At 43.8% G+C, this 18,723-nt stretch overlaps 1 protein-coding gene across 1 annotated transcript in view; it reads left to right on the top strand.

Annotated features, from left to right (window-relative positions):
* Positions 1–18,723, top strand: part of MYOF (myoferlin) — a 147,204-nt gene that overhangs the window by 10,580 nt on the left and 117,901 nt on the right. The window contains exons 2-3 of the mRNA XM_029920143.1: positions 8,135–8,190; positions 10,435–10,526. Coding sequence (XP_029776003.1) covers positions 8,135–8,190; positions 10,435–10,526 — 148 coding nt within the window. The remainder of the gene's footprint in view (positions 1–8,134; positions 8,191–10,434; positions 10,527–18,723) is intronic.

Below are 18,723 nucleotides of genomic sequence, written 5' to 3'. Positions count from 1 at the left end.
GGTGAGGAAGCAAAAAGTCAGAGATCCACCTTTAGCCAGGTAGACCCGGATGGGCCGCCTGTCTCTGTGCTCCCCCCCAAGGGCCCTCTGCGTCCGGAGGGTGGGAGGACCCTCCTGCTGGCCCTTCCTTATTGTGGAAATTCTCCCAGATGCCCGTGGCTCCCAGGCTCACTGCCAGGGAGGAGCAGTGGCTGCCGGCTGGCAGCCGCCCCAGATGGGCCTCGGAGGTCTGGAATGGAGCCAGGTGAGAGAACTGCTCCACCAAGGCTGTGCCTGGCATCACTGGGTGCTTCTTCTGGTCACGGGGCCCTGCCCTCCAGGGCGGGCTCCACAGCCTGGGAGAGCCCTGGGGGCAGCCCGGGGTGCTGCCCAGGTGCCAGAATACAAAATAAAAGCTCCTTCGTTCGGTGCTTCCTGTGTGCTGGGCCCCATGCTTCATATTCCTTTGCTCACTTAATCATTAAAGCAACCCTAGTAATAATTCATGAACATACGAAGTCAAATTCACTCAAATCACGGAGAAATTACTCTGAGGGGAATAACAATACTCGTCAAATACAGTCCCAGCCTTTGAGAAATCACCGTCTGGTCTTAATCCTCCAACTCAGGCAACTGTTCTGCGTCTCCGTCTGCCAGAGTCTGAATCCAGCTCCACCACTTAAGAGCTGTGTGCCCTCTGATAAATTACTGAACTTCTCTTGTCTTGGCTTCTCCTTTTGTAATTGGGGATGATTATTACCTTTTAGGGTAGTTGTAAAGATTAGTGAAACATTCCATGGAAAGCTCTGGAAACAGTGACTAGCTCAGAGCACTTAATAACTGTTAGCCATGGTTGGATGGCTTCAGGGGGTCTTGGATATTCTAGGCCAAATAGTGGGTGACTCTGTATTTATCTGTGAATGTTTCTCAAGACAAAAGTGGCCACATCCCAGGACCAAGAGAATATGAAGAAGTATTTCTGAATGGGAGGTCAAGTTCAGACGCACGGCTGGACCTAGAGATCTTGTTAATCTGCTTTGCCTACCAAAGAGCTGAGGTACGAAGAGGAGCCTTGTAGATGCCCTCCGACCCCCACTTCTCCTGGGGCCATGGCAGTAAGACACAGCGATCTAGCTAGGGAGACTTCATGAGTCACATGTTCCACTAGACCTGGGGGCAGACTTAGAGATCGTCTAGTCTAAGTCCCCCGTGTATACAAGAGAGACTCTGACCTCAGTGTTTGAGTCTGTCTCTCATAGACTCAGTTGGAGAGTTCACTAATTTGAAAGTCCAGTCAGAAGAGCTGAGGCACCTGGGTGGCTCAGTCAGTTAAGATCCGATTTCTGCTTAGGTCATGATGTCACCATTTCTGAGTTGGAGCCCTGCATCAGGCTCCGTGCTGACAGCTCAGAGCCTGCAGCCTGTTGCAGATTCTGTGTCTCCCTCTCTCTCTCTGTCCCTTCCCTGTTCATGCTCTCTCTCTCTCTCTCTCTCTCTCAAAAATAAATAAACATTAAGAAGAGCTGGACCAAGTTCTGCGCTTTGCCCTAAAGGAGTATGAGGATCAGTGAGAGGGCATGTCTTTGGAAGTATTGAAAAAGTATTACCATTGTAGATGCTATTATTTCCATGGGCACCCGGTGTTACTCATGGTAGTAGAGCTCTCCACACAAATGGAACCAGTAGGGTGTGTGTGTGTGTAGACAGAGAGAGATCGAGAGACTCATTTTAAGGAATTGGCTCATGTGATTATAGGGACTGGCAAGTCTGAGATTCTGGGCAGGCCAGCAGGCTGGAAATGGGCAGGATTCTGCCACAGTGTGAGGCAGAATTCCATCTTCCCTCGGACGCCTCAGTTTTTGCTTTAAGGCCTTCAGCTGTTAGGATGGGGCACATCCACATGATGGAGAGCAAGCTCCTTTACGTAAAGACAATTGGTTGTAAATGTTAATCACATCTATAAAATACCCTCATAGTCACATCTAGACTAGAGTTTGACCAAACAAGCGGCACCATAGCCTCAATCAGTGACACACGAAATAAACCAGCCCTCTCAGCCCAACTGTAGCTGTTCAGTCTTAGGAGTCATGGTGCCCGTGGCGCCCCATCCGGGAGAGTCCAGCATGTGGTGTGGTAGGCGCCCAGCAGAGGAAATGGTTCTGTGCGAGAGGGCGCGGCGATTTGGCAAGGAGCCCTTGCTCAGTTCTCGGGGAGACCGTATTCAGAGGCTGGCATGCAGGGTAATTACTGCAACAGTGACCTTCAGCGAACTGAGAGAGAAGCAGGCAGGCATGACTTATCAAAAAACAGGAAATGTCCCAAAGAATGCCTTGAGTCATGGTCTAGAGTGTGTTCTGCGTTTGAATCAGTTGTTATGTTCTGGGTCAAAAGGACTTAACTCCTTTCCATAGGAGGAAACTGTCATCTTAATAAAATTAGAGATGAGAACAGGGGGAGGTAGGTGATGTGGAAAAGGGAGAATGAGCTTCCTGTAATTTAATCTGATGCTTAGCATCTGCAACTGAGGCTTTAAAAAAAGTGATAGAGTTGAATAATTGAATAATATAAATATCTGACTCTGGCTGCTGGTAAGAAAGAAATTTATTGGGGTGCCTGGGTGGCTCAGTCAGCTCAGTGTCCCACACTTAATTTTGACTCAGGTCATGACCACAGGATCGTGGGGATGGAGCCCTGCGTCTAGCTTCTTGCTGAGCGTGGAGCCTACTTGGGATTCTCTCTTATCCTCCCTCTGCCTGTCCCTTGTACTCACACACACTCTGTCTCTCTAAAATAAAAAGAGAGAGAGAGAGATTTATCTTTGTTTTTTGGCTGACATTTTATGTGTTAATAGGTTTTCAATACAATATAATGTATACACATTCTGATAAATAATTAGACCCTTTTTTTTTTTAGAAGAGGTTAAGCTGGGTTTCACCCGAAGGATTAGAACCAATGCTGTCATGTAATCTTTACTTACTAACTAGGGACATGGGAAGAACAGCGGTTGAATGCATGAGCTATAGACTTAAACTAGTCCTGAGTTAGAGTGTTTCTTCCTAGCTCTGTGATCTTGGGCAGCTTACTTAACCATTCTGGGCTCATTTGCTCATCTGCAAATTCAGGATACATGGGCTTGCTGGGAAAGTTAAATGGAATGATATGGGCAGGATTTAGCACATGCCTGTCCAGGAGAGAGCGCCCCCTATCGGGTAGCACCGTTGGCACCAATGCAAGTGTTGCAAGTGGCCTGATGTTCCACTTGAATAGTCCCACCTGGTCCTGGTCAGCCTGCACCTGCTGGGATCTGTCTGGCTCCCTTTGTTCTCAATACACAACAGAATCATGTGTTCAGAAGCACGTGCTGGAATAGTTGTTATGCAACTTGGCTTTTCTTGTGGGATTATGAACCTCTTGAAGTTATAAAACCCAGTGTCCAACACCCTCTTTACGAAGTGACTTATATCAGCCAAATGAAGCTTTGCTCTGCCTTCGTGGCTGTACACTGTGACCAGAACCTTCCCACGTGGCCTGTTTGCCTCTGCTCCCTTCCACATCACCCTGGCTCCAGGCAAATGGGCTGTGCAATGGCCCCAAGCATGATCTGTTCTCTCTCCTCTGTGGCTGACCCACTCACCCTATTGCACCACCTGGAGTGACCTTTTCTTCCCAGCTCCACGTTTTCAATTCATCCTTGACTTTGAATCCCCAGCTCAGCCTCTGCTTCTTCTATGAGGCCTTATCTGGTGCTCTCAGCCTGAAATCATCTCCCCTTTTCATTTGTACCCCCTCTGATGGCAACTGCCCCCCCTTTCTATATTAGTCACCTGTGGCCACATCTACCTCTCTGCTGGAGCACCTGAGAACAAGAAGTATATCTTGGGTATCTTTTTATCTCCCACAGTGTCCACCTCAGTGTCTGGCCAGTGATATTAAAAAATATTTGTTGGAAAGAAGAATGAGGAAATGCTTTACTGTTGGTGCAAGAACTCACTTAGAGGACCCTTTCCATGGGCGGGGCTACAAGGTCCCTTTGCCTAATGTGGGCAGGCTTTATTCCCATTATCCCCCTCCGACAGGAGGGAGCTCCAACCTGAGAATTAAGCAGACAAGAGCATGGTGGGCTTTTTGCTATTTGCTGAAAACAGTCATCAAGATTCATTTGGCTCTTCTGTGCTGTAGCCAACGAACACCATTTGTGGAACGTTTTAAGACCAAGAACTATCTTTTACCCTTCTGTTTCCCCAGTTCCTAGCACATGGTAGGTGCCTAATAAACATTGGAAGATGAATGAATGAGCAAGCGACACTCCCTTTTCACCCCCCCCCCCCCAACTGCTTGCTTTGGGACAGTCCTGCTTCTGTGGGGAGGTGAGGGGATCAGTAGTACCAGGCTCAGCACCAAGATCTCTCAGTGCAGCGTTCCTTCTTGTGTACTGATTCCCACACCAGTGTCTGGGCTTGGGATTCAGCTCAACTTGGCAGGCACTGGCTCTCTCCACAGCCTCTGCGGAGCCCTGTCCTTGCCTTAGCTCCCTGCCTGGAATCTGGGGGACCCAGAGACTGAGATTTTCCCTCAATACCACCCATCAGGGACCCACATCCTGCCTCAAGCCCCTGTACCCAATTTTTATTAATAATTTGCTGTTTTCTCCTTGCTTTACTTACTTGCTGCGGCCTCTTAAAATGTCCCATCTTTTCTCTTTAAGTTCTGCTGTGGTCCCAGGGTCTAGAGTATCTCTGTCCTGACTCAGTTCTCCAACCGTCAGGCCTGGTTATAGCAGCAAGGGTGGTGGTGAGCTGGAGGCATATTAATGGTCCCATTTCATGCTTGTTGAAGGCAGGAATTTTAACTTTTATGAAAGTCATGAACTCATTTGAGAATCAGATGAGGGCAATAAGCTGTCCCCTCAGAAAAACTCACAGATGTCACATTTTCTGTGTTGGAGCAAATAGAGAGTCTCAGGATACTCTGAAACCTGACCTTGGACTTTCCTGTGGCCACTGCCCAGGATGTCAAGCCCATCACTCGTATTATATTTATGCATTTTTCTTTATCCATTGTTTCTGACAGCTTCCAGTGAGGCACTATGGTGTGGCAGTGAACACACACTCAGGTTTTGAGCAAGGAGACGTAGGTGCAGATTCTGACTCTCTTTTTTTATTTGCTGTGTGACCTTAGGCAAGCTAACCAGCTTCTCTTAGTTCTTTGTCCATAAAAAGGGAATGAGAATGTTACCCTTGCAGGCCTATCAGAAGGACTTAGAGACACTGTAGTAGAATGTACTTCCAGGGTGGGGTCTGGGTGGCTCAGTTGGTTAAGCGTTGGACTTCAGCTCAGGTCATGATCTTGTGGTCAATGGGTTTGAGCCCCGCATTGAGCTCTGTACTAATGGCTCAGAGCCTGGAGGATGCTTCAGATTCTGTGTCTCCCTCTCTCTCTCTCTCTGTCCCTCCCACACTTGTGCTTTCTTTATGTCTCTCAAAAATAAATAATCATAAAAAAAAAAAAGAATGTACTTTCTGGTACCTGTAGGTGGTTATTTAGAAGGGGCTGCCCCAATTGTGCAACAAAACCATTTATCCAATTCTGTCAGTTTATTTAAAAATCTTTTTTCTAATGTTTTATTTATTTTTGAGAGAGAGAGAGAGAGAGAGCATGAGCAGGGGAGGGTCAGAGAGAGGGAGATACAGAATCTGAAGCAGGCTCCAGGCTCTGAGCTAGCTGTCAGCACAGAGCCTGACCCAGGGCTCAAACCCACGAACCTCGAGATCATAACCTGAACCGAAGCCGGACACTCAACCGACTGAGCCACCCAGGTGCCCCCAATTCTGTCAGTTTAAACTTTGCCTGGCCCCTCTTCCTCTCTAAAGTACTTGCTTGTGTTGCAACCAGAGAAGAAAATTGAGAGGTTTTTCATCAGATGACCACAGTGGCAAGTGGGGTCAGTATGGAAATGTGGGAGGGGACAGGACAGCTTCTAGGTGATCTCAGAGTCAGATGCAGGGGGGGCTCTGTAGGCCACGTAGAGAGACCACAGTTAGAATGCATTAGTACAGGCCTCGGCATGAGCCGATGAGCAGGGTCATGCTGAAGTTTAAGAAGGGAAGCCGGTTGGGCTATGGGAGCCTCTCAAGTGGAAAAGTTAATGCTTAGCAGAGTAAGGGTGATGACTCATGGCTTGTCTATGCTGAGGTCTTGGAAGAATGAGGTGGTTAGTCCCTCAACTGGCGTGTGCTGGGAGCCTTTGCAATATGACACTCAGCTGAACGGAACCCATTACCTCTGCTCCATTGCAGCAGAGGGTAACTGGGCAGAGGTTCCCTGCGGGGCCACCAACGTGAGGCTGCCTGGGTTTAAAATCTATCCCTGCTACTCACGAACTGGGTCACTTTGAATATGCCACTTAACTTCTCAGTTTCCTTAGCTCTGAAAGGGGGATGAAAATTATTATACATATCTCATAGGGTTTTTAAAGATATTAGATGTTATGAGATGAGAAAAAAATATATATGTTGGTCTTTGCTCCTTTCCCCCACCACTTAATGGCACTGAGCTAAAACCCTTATAAATTCCTAAGTGATAAGAGTAGGAGCATCTTTTATTCTAATGAGGTCACTCTAGGTGGGCTCCTAGATGGCTCCTGGATGGCTCCTGGATGGGGAGTGGTCACCAGGGAGACGAAGCCATGATGGGAAGCTAGGCATTTTTGGCTCTGCCCCCACCTCCTCCCAGCTTCTCTAGACTGGAGAAAGGGACTGGAAATGGTTAATAATTGATCTTGCCTGTGTGAGGCAGCCTCCATCAGAAATCCCAGAAGCGTGGGGTTCAGGTGTGTGATGGACACATCCATGTACCAGGAGGCTGAGGTAGTCCAGGTCCATGGGGACAGAGGCTCCTGTGCACAGGACCCTCCCGGACCTTGCCTTATATAGCTTCCACCTGGCTGTTCATCTGTACCCTCTATTCTATTGTTTAATAAACTTGTAAACATGCATAGCTGTCTTCCTGAGTTCTGTGAGCTGCTCTAGCCAATTACTGAACCCAGTAAGGGGGTTATGGGAACCTCAAGTTTATGGCCTGCTAGGTCAGAACCAAAAGGTGACAGTGTGGACTAGGTGTTGTCCTCTGAGCCCTTAACCTGCGGAATCTGATGCTGTCTTTAGGTGCATAGTATCAGCACTGAGTTAAATATAAAACACCCAGCTGGTGTCACAGAAAATTGCTTGGTGGGGGACCCCCCCCCACCATACATCTGGTGTCAGAAACATTGTGAATGTACTATGTAATGGTAAAGAATTCACACAGGTAGAGAACTTGTTTTATGTTGTTTTCCTGAAAACAGATAGCTCGTGCTTACAAAACATTCGGTACTCAAATACTAGCTTTTATTTTGATGAGTATTTGGGGACTTAAAAGATCCAACAGATGCCTCTGCCCTTTGGACTTCTCTAAGGAAACTTTGAACACTAGCTGCACTAACATTTATTCATGCAGGAAGATACCAGACACACAGAGAAAGAAAAACCTGTGTCTTCAGAAAAGGTGAGACTGTTGTAAAGGAAACCCTACATTCTTTGCAGGTCATAGAAAGTGTTCATCTACTAAATTACTTTGTGCCGAGGCCTCTGGTATAGGGGAGGGAGATCCAGCTCAGTCTTTAAGTTGTAGGGTCTTACCACATGCAGAAGCAGCATGGGCTCCAAAGAGAAAATTGCAGGTTATATAGGACCCAATGCCAAGTATTAGCTCAGACCCATTTCTCAGCTCCTTTGAGTCTCAGTAGCTGCATCTATAAAATGGTGACACCTGTTTGTCAAAGGTTAGCTCTGTTGGCTTCTTTCTGCAGCAAACTAGAGACACAGAGGCCCTGGGTAACCTTGGTCTGTAGGAATTGGTGAGGGAGAAGCAGGGGATCATGGCATTTCCATGATTTTGAGTCCCTCAGCCCCTAACATCTTGTAGACCTGGGATGGGAGAAATGTTTTAGGTCAAAAAATGCCATTCAGTTTGGAAAACCTTGACTCAGGTAGTCGTTACTCTAGGCTGATGAATGGGAAAATGCAAGCACATGGCTGTCCCTCAGGGGAACACTCTTTGAATGAATGAATGTTCTAGAAATATTTCTAATTAATTGATACTATTTTTTTATTTGCAGATGAGAAAAAGAAAACAAAGAAAGTTGACAATGAACTCAACCCTGTATGGAATGAGGTAACCTCACTGGTTTTTTTTTTTGGGTTTTTTAAACATTGTTTCAGTGGATAAGGCACATCTGATTGTCCCGTCTTCGGTCAAAGGTTAGCTTTTCTCTTTGAAAGAAGAATCTCCGCCTTACATCCCCCACCCTCTATCTCTCTTTGTGGCCATGAAGACAGCAGAACAGTTCAAGGGGACATACCACAAAGACATCTCCTGTCTAGCAGTGGTGTGAGCGGAGTCTGCACAGGGAGTGGGAAGCTTATGTTCTAGCCAGGAGCAGTTTTGAGCTTGCTGAGTGACCTCGGTCCAGTTATGTTGCACTCTGGGTCACATCTATAGAGCAAGGAGGTGCTTGGATCATCTCCAGAGTCCCAGAGGGAAAGCTCCATATTAAAAACGTATTTGCATGTGACTAACCAAGAGTGCATCACGTAACATTTTGTGTGTCTGGCTGACTAATGACATTTACTGTTTTTTATGTTGATAAAGTAGAATATCCTTAATGTAGACATTTTGAAAGCCTTAGATAAACATAATAAAATTTACCTTTGGACCCACTATCCGGAAGCAATTACTGTTAACATCTGGGATATAGCAATAAATGTTTCTTGAAAAAGTATAATTTATAAGGAATTATTATTTGTAAATAAATGAATAAGATATGATGTCTTGACATATAGCAAATACAGCTTCCTCTCCTATTTTTTTTTATCAGTTATATCCTGAGCATATACTGTGTCATTCCACTCAGAAGTGTCTTTAACACTATGCAATATTCTATGGAAGGGCTATAATATAATATATTTACTTCCCCCACTGTTGACTTAATACCTATTTTATGAACAGTTCAGTGTTAAATATATTTAAAGATATGTGAAAGTTTTAATTCTTTCCACTGAGTAGATTTTCCTATGCTGACTAATATTTTAAAAGATGATCATTAGCCCCATTGTTTTCCCTAAAAGCCAGTCAAACTTTCCTGGATAGGCACAGTGAAAAATGTCTTTTTTATTTTTACTAAGTCACCAGGGTGTGAGGACTTGCCCTCCACCAACTGTAAATTCCCCCCATCTCCTAGCCCCGAAACAAAGATAAAGATGATACCTCTTCACTGAATGAGGTAAAGATGAAATGCCTTCTTAATACCTTTCTGAGAAGCAGAAAATTGGAAGGCAAGTCTGCTTCTTTGCAGTTTCACTGGAACCCAGAGCACAGCAGCTGGACTACCAGCTCCATGAAACAAGAGGCTGGTCTGGTTGGTCCCTGTGGATACCCTGTGTGGATCCTAGCACCTTGCACAGAGCTCCAAGAATAAAACAGATTGAAAGTACATTATGTATGCATTTGGTGCTTCCGGTTTTGAGTAATTCTAACATGCCTCGTTGCATCTGGTCAGTCCGTGTAGCCGATGGCAGAGGGGGAGGTCCCATGAGCAGGCACCCTCTGCAGGGTATCACGCATCTCACCCTGTTTTGTTTCTAACATGTATTTTTTTCATTGAACACGTATTTATCACGTAAACTTCCCAACACGTAGTTTTATAATGGAAATCTAATCCAAATGAAATGCTAACCGCAAACCTTTTGGGGTTTAAGATTCTAACAGGAGCTCTGACGCATTCCCCACCCACTCCAAACCCAGTACAAGGAGAATCAAATCTTCAGTAGGCTCTGCTTTATTTAATTCATATATTACACAATCAATCAAAAGCATCAGCAATGTTACATTGATTTTTTTTTATGTTTGCCATTAGACAACAATTTATTGCATTAAGATGAAAGTCTTACCTGATCACAGACTAATCATGGTGGGGTTTAAAATAAAAGGCTGATGCAATTTAGAAATGTTTTTCTAGATTATCTATCTCTGATAATAATATGATTAGGAAGAGCAAATAATTTAAAAACAACCAATGAAAAAAGCATTTTCATCTTATTTTATTATAACCAATTATGGTAAATTTTCTGACTCTGAGATGGGTTTGGTGACTTACCCATAGTCACAGAGCCTAGAAAATAGGAAGCCAGAGGTCACCCCCAGGTCCTCTTAGGCTAAATCTGGTTTGCCTTCCCACAGCCCTCAGCAGCCTCCGGGTTTGGAATTCGGTCACATCTACTAACTATAGAATTGATGATTCACAAGACTGACATTGGTGAAGATAATGACATTTAGTCATTTAGTGTCAGTATCTTTAATTATACTATACTTCCTGACCCTTTTTAACAACTTTTTTGTTTTTATAATCTTTGCGGACAGATTTTGGAGTTTGACTTGAGGGGTATACCTCTGGACTCTTCGTCTTCCCTTACAATTGTTGTAAAAGATTTTGAGACGATTGGACAAAATAAGTAAGTTGATTTCAATTATTTTTCTCATTTTACATATTATATTACTATTATGAATATAATATGTAAATATTATAATATGTTTATTTTGTTGAAGGAACGCATTGTTAGTAACGTTTCATAATATCTTCAATATAATCGTGCTTCAGTTCCTTGCCCCCCCCCCCAAATTTCTGAGCCAATATCAGATGTGATTAATTGATCACAGTTGCCTTTTCCCAAACTTCTATATAGTAGTCCTCTCATACCTGTGGTTTTGGTTACCTGTGATCAACTGAGGTGTAGAAGCCGATGATCCTTCTTCTGAAATAGTATCAGAAGGTCAGTAGTAGCCTAACGCTACATCACTGTGCCTACATCATTCACCTCACTTCACCTCATCCCTTAGGCATTTGATCATTTCACATCATCACGCATAAAAGGGTCAGTACAGTACAATATATTTTGAGAGGGAGAGAAACCATATTCACATAACTTATTATAGTATATTGTTATAATTATTCTATTTTATTATTAGTTACTGTTAATTTCTTACTAGGTCTAGTTTATAAATTAAACTTTATCATAGATATATGTTTGTATACATATATATATATAGCATTTGGTGCTATCTGCAGTTTTGGGCGTCCACTAGGGGTCTTGACACATATCCTAGTGCATAAAAGGGGGACCACTGTATTCCTAAGAGTCTGCAAACACTAAGCTACCATTACTCTATCCAGTTTAGCACTAGTTTTGAGATCTATTTACATTCCTGAAACATCTTTGTTAACTGCACTTAGTCACTTCCTACCCTGGGTGATTTGTCTGAACTGGAGCTATTTTAGACACAAGCAAAATCATTTCTTCTTCCAATTATGTGTGACCATTCAAGTTCTGCTTGCAGCCTCATTTCCATTTTAATGTCTTATTGGCCTTTTGAACTCAATAGATCTAAGTTAGATCCCTGTTGCCTTTACCAGTTTCAATGGGGAAGGGTCATGATAGTGCCCAGGGTGGCACTGAGGGTTGTGCCCTGAGTAAAGCTTGGGGATTTCCAGAACAGGTGTCTGTGGGAAAGAATGGCCTCAGTAATCCACCCCAGCCCTTGATCTGGACTCTGGCCATACAGACTCAGAAACCAGTCTTAGGTTACCAATTCAAACTAACCAAGCTTACAGGAAACCAGCACTTAAACCAAGTTACTTACTTGTTATTTTCCAGTGGAAATAAATGCCTGGTGGAAGGGCATTCTCTGATTAATGAATTCTCCCTTGTGTCATACCATATAGAAATACCAAATTACTCACTATCATTGATTATAAGATGTCATTGACCATAGATGTATTATTAACTTGCTAACAGGTTTGGGGTGGGGAAGGAGCCTGGTATTAAATGCCCTTAACAACTGTAAGAAGCATCCAACTTTTTAGAAATGTCAATACATTTACAAATGTATGTCTTAGAGGCGCCTAGGTGGTTTAGTCGGGTAAGTGTCCAACTTTTGGTTTTGGCTCAGGTCATTATCTCACGGTTTATGGGAACAAGCCCTGCATTAGGCTCTGTGCTAACAGCATGGAGCCTGCTTGGGATTACCTCTCTCCCTCTCTCTCTCTCTTTGTGTGTGTGTGTGTGTGTGTGTGTGTGTGTGTGTGTGTGTGTGTCTCTAAATAAATAAATTTAAGATAAAATAAAATTTAAAAAATAATAAAAATGAATGTCTTAGCCTTAAGCACATGTGATATAATCAGAAGGCTACAATGAGAGGCATAAACCAGAAAGAATTAGCTGAGGTACAGTGACCATATGTCCTGACTTGCTTGGGACAGTCCTGGTTTATTGTTCCAGCACAATAGATAATAATGCCTCTTTTGCTGTCAATAGTGGCTTGGTTTGGACAGTAAATTTGATAATCACCTTTGCGACCAGTTCTTTTATTTAATGGTGCCAGGCTAAGAGAACCTGGACAGACATTTACCCCTGGACAGTGCTTTGATAGGCACTGTACATGTTCACCTTCGATGAGATCCTTTGTTCAATCGCTGACCAATGCCCCTTATGACTGACGCTTTTTTTTCTTAAACTACATTAATATACTTTGGCCAGTTCTGGTCCTACTGTCTTCGACTAAAAACCATTGTAGCTTTTAAAAGTTATGTTGCATAACCCAGCTTTGAACCAACTGTACAATTATCTGTCCCCACCTCAATAAAGAGGAAAGCTTTATGTCCCATATTACAAAATTTGGGGGAAGTGAGTGGTCAGACCTCTCTGTAGCCTCTAATATGTTACTAATAGTCCCTTTTGTTATTTGCTCTCCTTTTTCTGCAAATGGTACCACTGTTTATATTCTGGACTGCTCTAATAGAAATATAGTGCAGATAATTTAGAATGTTCTAGTAGTTACATTAAAAAAAAGAAAAGAAACAGGTGAAATTAGTTTTAATAATATATTCTATTTAACTCAGTATATCCAACATATAGTCATTTCAGTATGTAATCAATATTTTAAAAATCATTGAGACATTTTACATGAATTTTTTTCTTACTAAGACTTTGAAATCCAATGTGTCTTTCATAACTACAGCACGTAGCAATCCAGACCAGCCATATTTAAAGGGCTTCCTAGCCACACATGGCTGGTGGCCACCATATTGGATAACACAGTTCCAGACCACTCACTGGGTTTAGAGACTTGGGTTTCTTTGGATCTTCTCTTTTTACATCCAATCTGTTGCAAAGTCTTACTTTTTTATTCCTTTTCATTGTACTGCATGTTTCTTACTCTTGGCCACAGCCACCAGCCTAGTTCAGGCCTTTATCATTTTATGCCTCTTCTATTTCAACATGGCAGCAAAGCCTGGCCTTGGAGCTCCCATCTATGTTTCACATAGGTCCTTGCTTTTCTGAAGGAAATATGCTTGAGAGAGAGTCAGAAAACAAATAAATACATGAAGGACTATACAATGGGTCAGGTACTACAGAGTAATGTAAGATAAGGAGGAAGCTGCTATATGTTACCATCCATAAAGAAAAATAAAGCAGAGTAAAAGGATAGAGAGTGATTGATGATGGGGGGAATATCCAATTTTATATGAAGTGATGATGAGGTGACAATTGAGCAGAGACCTAGATAAAGTGAAGGAATGGGCCATGCAGCTCTCCAGGGGTGGGGGAAAGAATGTTCCAGGCAGAGAGAAAGCAGGAGTGTATTCAGGGTATCAGAGAAACACTGTGGAGGCCACGCAGGCTGGAGCACAGAGAGCAGGAGGAGCGGGGATGGGGACAGAGGTGAGATGAGGAAAGCCACAGCATGCATGGTCTGAGGGCCACCGCAGCAGCTTTGCATTTCCTTCCTAGGAGAATGGGAACCCATTCAGGGGGTTTGAGTAGGATCTGATTTATATTTTAAAAGGATCATTCAGAGGCAACTGGGTGGCTCAGTTGGTTGAGCATCCGAGTCTTGATTTTGGCTCAGGTCATGCTCTAGCGGTTTGTGGGATCAAGCCCCGAAATTGGGCTCTGCTTGGGGTTCTCTCTCTCCCTCTCTCTGCCCCTCCCCCCACTCCCTTTCTCCCTTTCTCTGCCTTTCTCTGCCTCTCTCCTGCTTACACTTGCATGCTCTCTTTCTTTCAAAATAAATAAATAAACATTTAAAAAAGGGGATCATTCAGCCTCTGTGTGCAGAGGCTGGATGTAGGAACCAATCAAGAAACAAGGAAAACAACTCCAGGAGATTGTTGTATATTCCTTGTACACCTATAGAAAACACAGTGGGGCCTTTGGATCACAGCCAGTATGGGAAGAGGACAAATCCCTACCCTAAAGGCTCAGCTTGGCACTTATTTTGGGTGTTTGGTGTGATTTTCTGGAAACAGAGTTGATGTGCTGTCTATCTGATCCTGCCGTTTTCTTCCCAAATTTGAACAAAAACTTTATGGTAGTTCCTGATACAAGAGGGTCCTTCTAGTGCTTGGGACTCCATGCCTGTTGCTGGGATATGTTGCACTTGGCGTTATGGTGCCTGCTGAGCATAATGACCAAAGAAGCAGGATGTTACTGCGGCGTTATTATGACTGAAATTTTTAGGCCTAACTGAAAAAGGTAAATTTTAGGTAAAATATGAAGCTAGTGTTCATTACTCTTTCAACCTTTCTTTCCCTCACCTACTCCTAGGGGGTCTTCCTCCTCCTGACCTCCCCAGCCACCCGCGGTCTGTATTTATGTTCCAGGGGTCCCACCAGGGCACCCACTCGGGCCTGCCTTCCCAGCTGGCTCTGCCCCCTCTGCCAGTTCTCTTCCCAGCAGAACTCATCTGTCCTGTGTCTCCATCCCTCAAGGGCTCGCTAGCTGAAAGGAGCTTTCGGAGAAGCTGCTCCAGGTGATGGTGGAGTGGATGCCGGTAGTTCCCTGTGTTAACTTACCAGGAACAGTGATCTGGGGACAGAGGCCACTGGTGACTTACCTGAAGAAGTGAACAAAATGGGAACTTCAGTCCCTTATGGCAGGGTCACTGGGGAAGATCTTTCCATTTTTTTATTTTTTTAATTAATTTTTAAATTTACATCTGAGTTAGTTAGCATATAGTGCAACAATGATTTCAGGAGTATATTCCTCAATGCCCCTTACCCGTTTAGCCCATCCCCTCTCCCACAATCAGCCCTCTGTTCTCTATATTTAAGAGTCTTTTATGTTTTGTCTCCTTCCCTGTCTTTATATTATTTTTGCTTTCCTTCCCTTATGTTCATCTGTTTTCTATTTAAATTCCTCATATAAATGAAGTCATATGATATTTGTCTTTCTCTGACTGATTTATTTCGCTTAGCTTAATACCCTCTAGTTCCATCCACATAGTTGCAAATGGCAAGATTTCATTCTTTTTGATTGCTGAGTAATACTTCATTGTATATATAAACCACATCTCCTTTATCCATTCATCAGTTGATGGACATTTGGGCTCTTTCCATACTTTGGCTATTGTTGATAGCAGTGGTATAAACATGTGCCCCTTTGAAACAGCACACCTGTATGCTTTGTATAAATATGTAGTAGTACAATTGCTGGGTGATAGGGTAGTTCTGTTTTTAATTTTTTGAGGAACCTCTATACTGATTTCCAAAGTGGCTCCACCAGTTAGCATTCCCACCCGCAGTGCAAAAGAGATCCTCTTTCTCCGCATCCTCGCCAACATCTGTTGTTGCCTGAGTTGTTAATTGTAGCCATTCTGATGGGTGTGAGGTGGTATCTCATTGTGGTTTTGATTTGTATTTCCCTGATGATGAGTGATGTTGAGCATTTTTTCATGTGTCATTTGGCCATCTGGATGTCTTCTTTGGGGAAGTGTCTATTCATGTCTTTTGTCCATTTTTTCACTGGATTATTTGTTTTTTGGGTGCTGAGTTGGTAAGTTCTTTATACATTTTGGAAACTGACCCTGTATCTGATAGTCATTTGCAAATATCTTCTCCCATCCCATCAGTTGCCTTTTAGTTTCACTGATTGTTTCCTTCACTGTGCAAAAGCTTTTTATTTTGATGAGGTCCCAGTAGTTCACTTTTGCTTTTGTTTCCCTTGCCTCCAGAGCCATGTTGAGTAAGAAGTTGCTGTGTGTGGTATAAGAAAGGGGTCCCGGTTCGTTTATCTGCATGTCACTGTCCAGTTTTCCCAGCCCCATTTGCTGTAGAGATTGTCTTTATTCCATTGGATATTCTTCTCTGCTTTGTCAAAGATTAGTTGGCCATATGTTTGTGGGTCCATTTCTGGGTTCTCTATTCTGTTCCATTGATCTGAGTGTCTGGTTTTGTGCCAGTACCACACTGTCTTGATGATTACAGCTTTGTAATACATCTGGAAGTCCGGGATTGTGATGCCTTCAGCTTTGGTTTTCTTTTTCAAGATTGCTTTGGCTATTCAGGGTCTTTTCTGGTTCCAGACAAATTTTAGGATTATTTGTTCTAGCTCTGTGAAGAATGCTGGTGTTATTTTGATAGGGATTGCCGGGAAGTTCTTTTTAATTGGGAGATTAGTTGTGTGTCCTACAAATTTCGCTGCATGGTTGTTGACCATCCCCCAGTGAAAGCTGGGTCTGCTTTGGAATGAACAGTGGGAATGATAATACCCCTGTGTTATCTGTGTGCTTACTCTGCTAAGCTGCATGCTTCTCCACCATCAGCCAGGAATTGTGAACTTTGACCTTGCTGTCACCAACTAAACAATGCATACACCTTGGTCAAATTTGCCCATAAGTACATGGCAGGAAAAAAATTAAACACATCTGGGAATAAGCTGTACATTTGTCCAAACTATTTGTGTATTTTGGCCCCAGATTTTTCTCTTGGCTTTTCTACTAAAGATTTGGCCTTCGAGGATCTGCTCACTACTCAGTCTGGGAACTTTCTTTCACTTGGATGTGCAGGGTGGGGGCAGAGGATTTTTCTACCAGCTTAAGGAATGCCTTGCCTGTTGACATTCCCGTTGCCATGGAGACAGGTTGTGCAAACAGGACTGCATCGCTGCCTGGGGCCTGGAAACAAACAGCGTTGGACTGCCTAGGTTTTCCTGTGCACCCATGCTCTCACCCACAATGGACTGCTGGGTCCAGTCCATGCAAGCGTAGCACTGGTGGTCAGCAACACCCCTCCTTGGGCACTAGGGGCCGGCTGGGCTGTTCAGTGCAGACTCTGTTTCTCCCCGCTTAGAGTCATCCTACTAGCCATCCAGGCTGAATGAGGATGAGAGAAGAGCTAGAAGTGCGTCTTGGTCACGTGATGAAAATGAAATATTTTTAGCTGAAATGTCAGTGTGGAAGGATTTTCCCAGCCGCTGAAGAATCAAAGTTCCCTCTACAGACAGGCAGTACAGCTGCAGCTTGGTGAGGTCTTAGGGAGTGCCAAGGGCTCTGCCAAGCCTTTTGCATGAATTATGCTACTTCATCCTCACAGACACCGTATGAAGCAGTCCTCTTTTACCCCAGAGAGGCTTGGTAATCTGCCTAAGGTCACACAGCAGGCATGTGTCAGAGTCAGCATTTATGTCCGGGCCTGTGTTCTTGACTTTCACATTATACTGAAAACTGTGAACCACCTGCAGGAACCAAAATGTAGGTGGAATTATTCATGAACTATTGGCTAGAATGAAGTAATTTTCCTTTCTAATTTTGTAAAGAAAAAAAAAAGGAACAGTCATCATCAGAGTATTGGTAGTCCCTCCCCATGTAACAGTTTTAAGCAGGCAGTTTTATACTATTGAATAGTAAGTCACTGATGCTCATCTTCTACAATGGACTTGAGAAATTCGGAGAGCATATCTCATCTCAAGTGATCTACACAGAACCTTGAGTGGTGGAGATGAGATTTGAGGCTGGGACCCTGGTCCCTTGGCGTCCTGGCCCTGCTGCCTCTCCACCTGAGTTCCCAAAGAAGAATCGGCTTCAGGAGCCTGGAAATGTAGGAATGAAAGGTGTTTTCAGATTTTCAGGTGTGTGTGTCTGTGTGTGTGTGCACGTGTGCACATGCCAAGAGGAAAAAGAGTTACCATTTCGGGCTTTTGTATGCTGTTCACTCTGCATTGAATACTCTTTCCTTCCAACTGCAGTAGATGTGAAATCTTGTCATTCAGCCTCAGCATCTCTGACCTTGAATCTAGAGCAGCCCCTACCATTGCGTTCCGTCTCATTGCCCTGCTTCATTTCCTCAGAGCCCTTCTTGTTAGCCAGCCTGTGTGGGTGTGGGAATGGTGGAGGGAGCCCAGCAGGGCACGTGGACATTTATGTTGGGTTCTAGAGAAGTACTCGAAAATATATGCTGGTCTGCATTGCTGCTTTACCTAGCTCAGCGCTCACCACCATCTGACACGTCCATATCTATTTTGTTATTCATTTGGGCTTCCCCTGCTAGACAGTAACCTCCACATGTATCTGGTTCACCACTGCTGTAACACCAGCGCTTAGCATAGTGCCTGGCACATAATAAGCTCTCAGTAAGTGTTGGATGAATGAATAAGTAAGTTCACAATGCTAATACATGAATAAAATCTAAAGTGCCTTGCATTGGACAGTTAGCCCACTAGTAATGAGCCATTGATATGGAATCTGTTCAGCCCAGCTCTCTGGAAAGCCTTCTGGTTCCAACTTGGGTTTAAGCTGCAAAGAAGTCAGAACACATAGGGATCAAGTCACAAGGGAAACCAACGCCTGTCCCAAAGCTCCTGCCTTGTTGTAGAG

The sequence above is a fragment of the Suricata suricatta genome, chromosome 2 (genome assembly GCF_006229205.1).
Source record: "Suricata suricatta isolate VVHF042 chromosome 2, meerkat_22Aug2017_6uvM2_HiC, whole genome shotgun sequence".
Taxonomy (NCBI): Eukaryota; Metazoa; Chordata; class Mammalia; order Carnivora; family Herpestidae; genus Suricata; species Suricata suricatta.
Note: the sequence above shows the minus strand (reverse complement) of the source record. Positions and strands in the feature narration are given on the sequence as shown.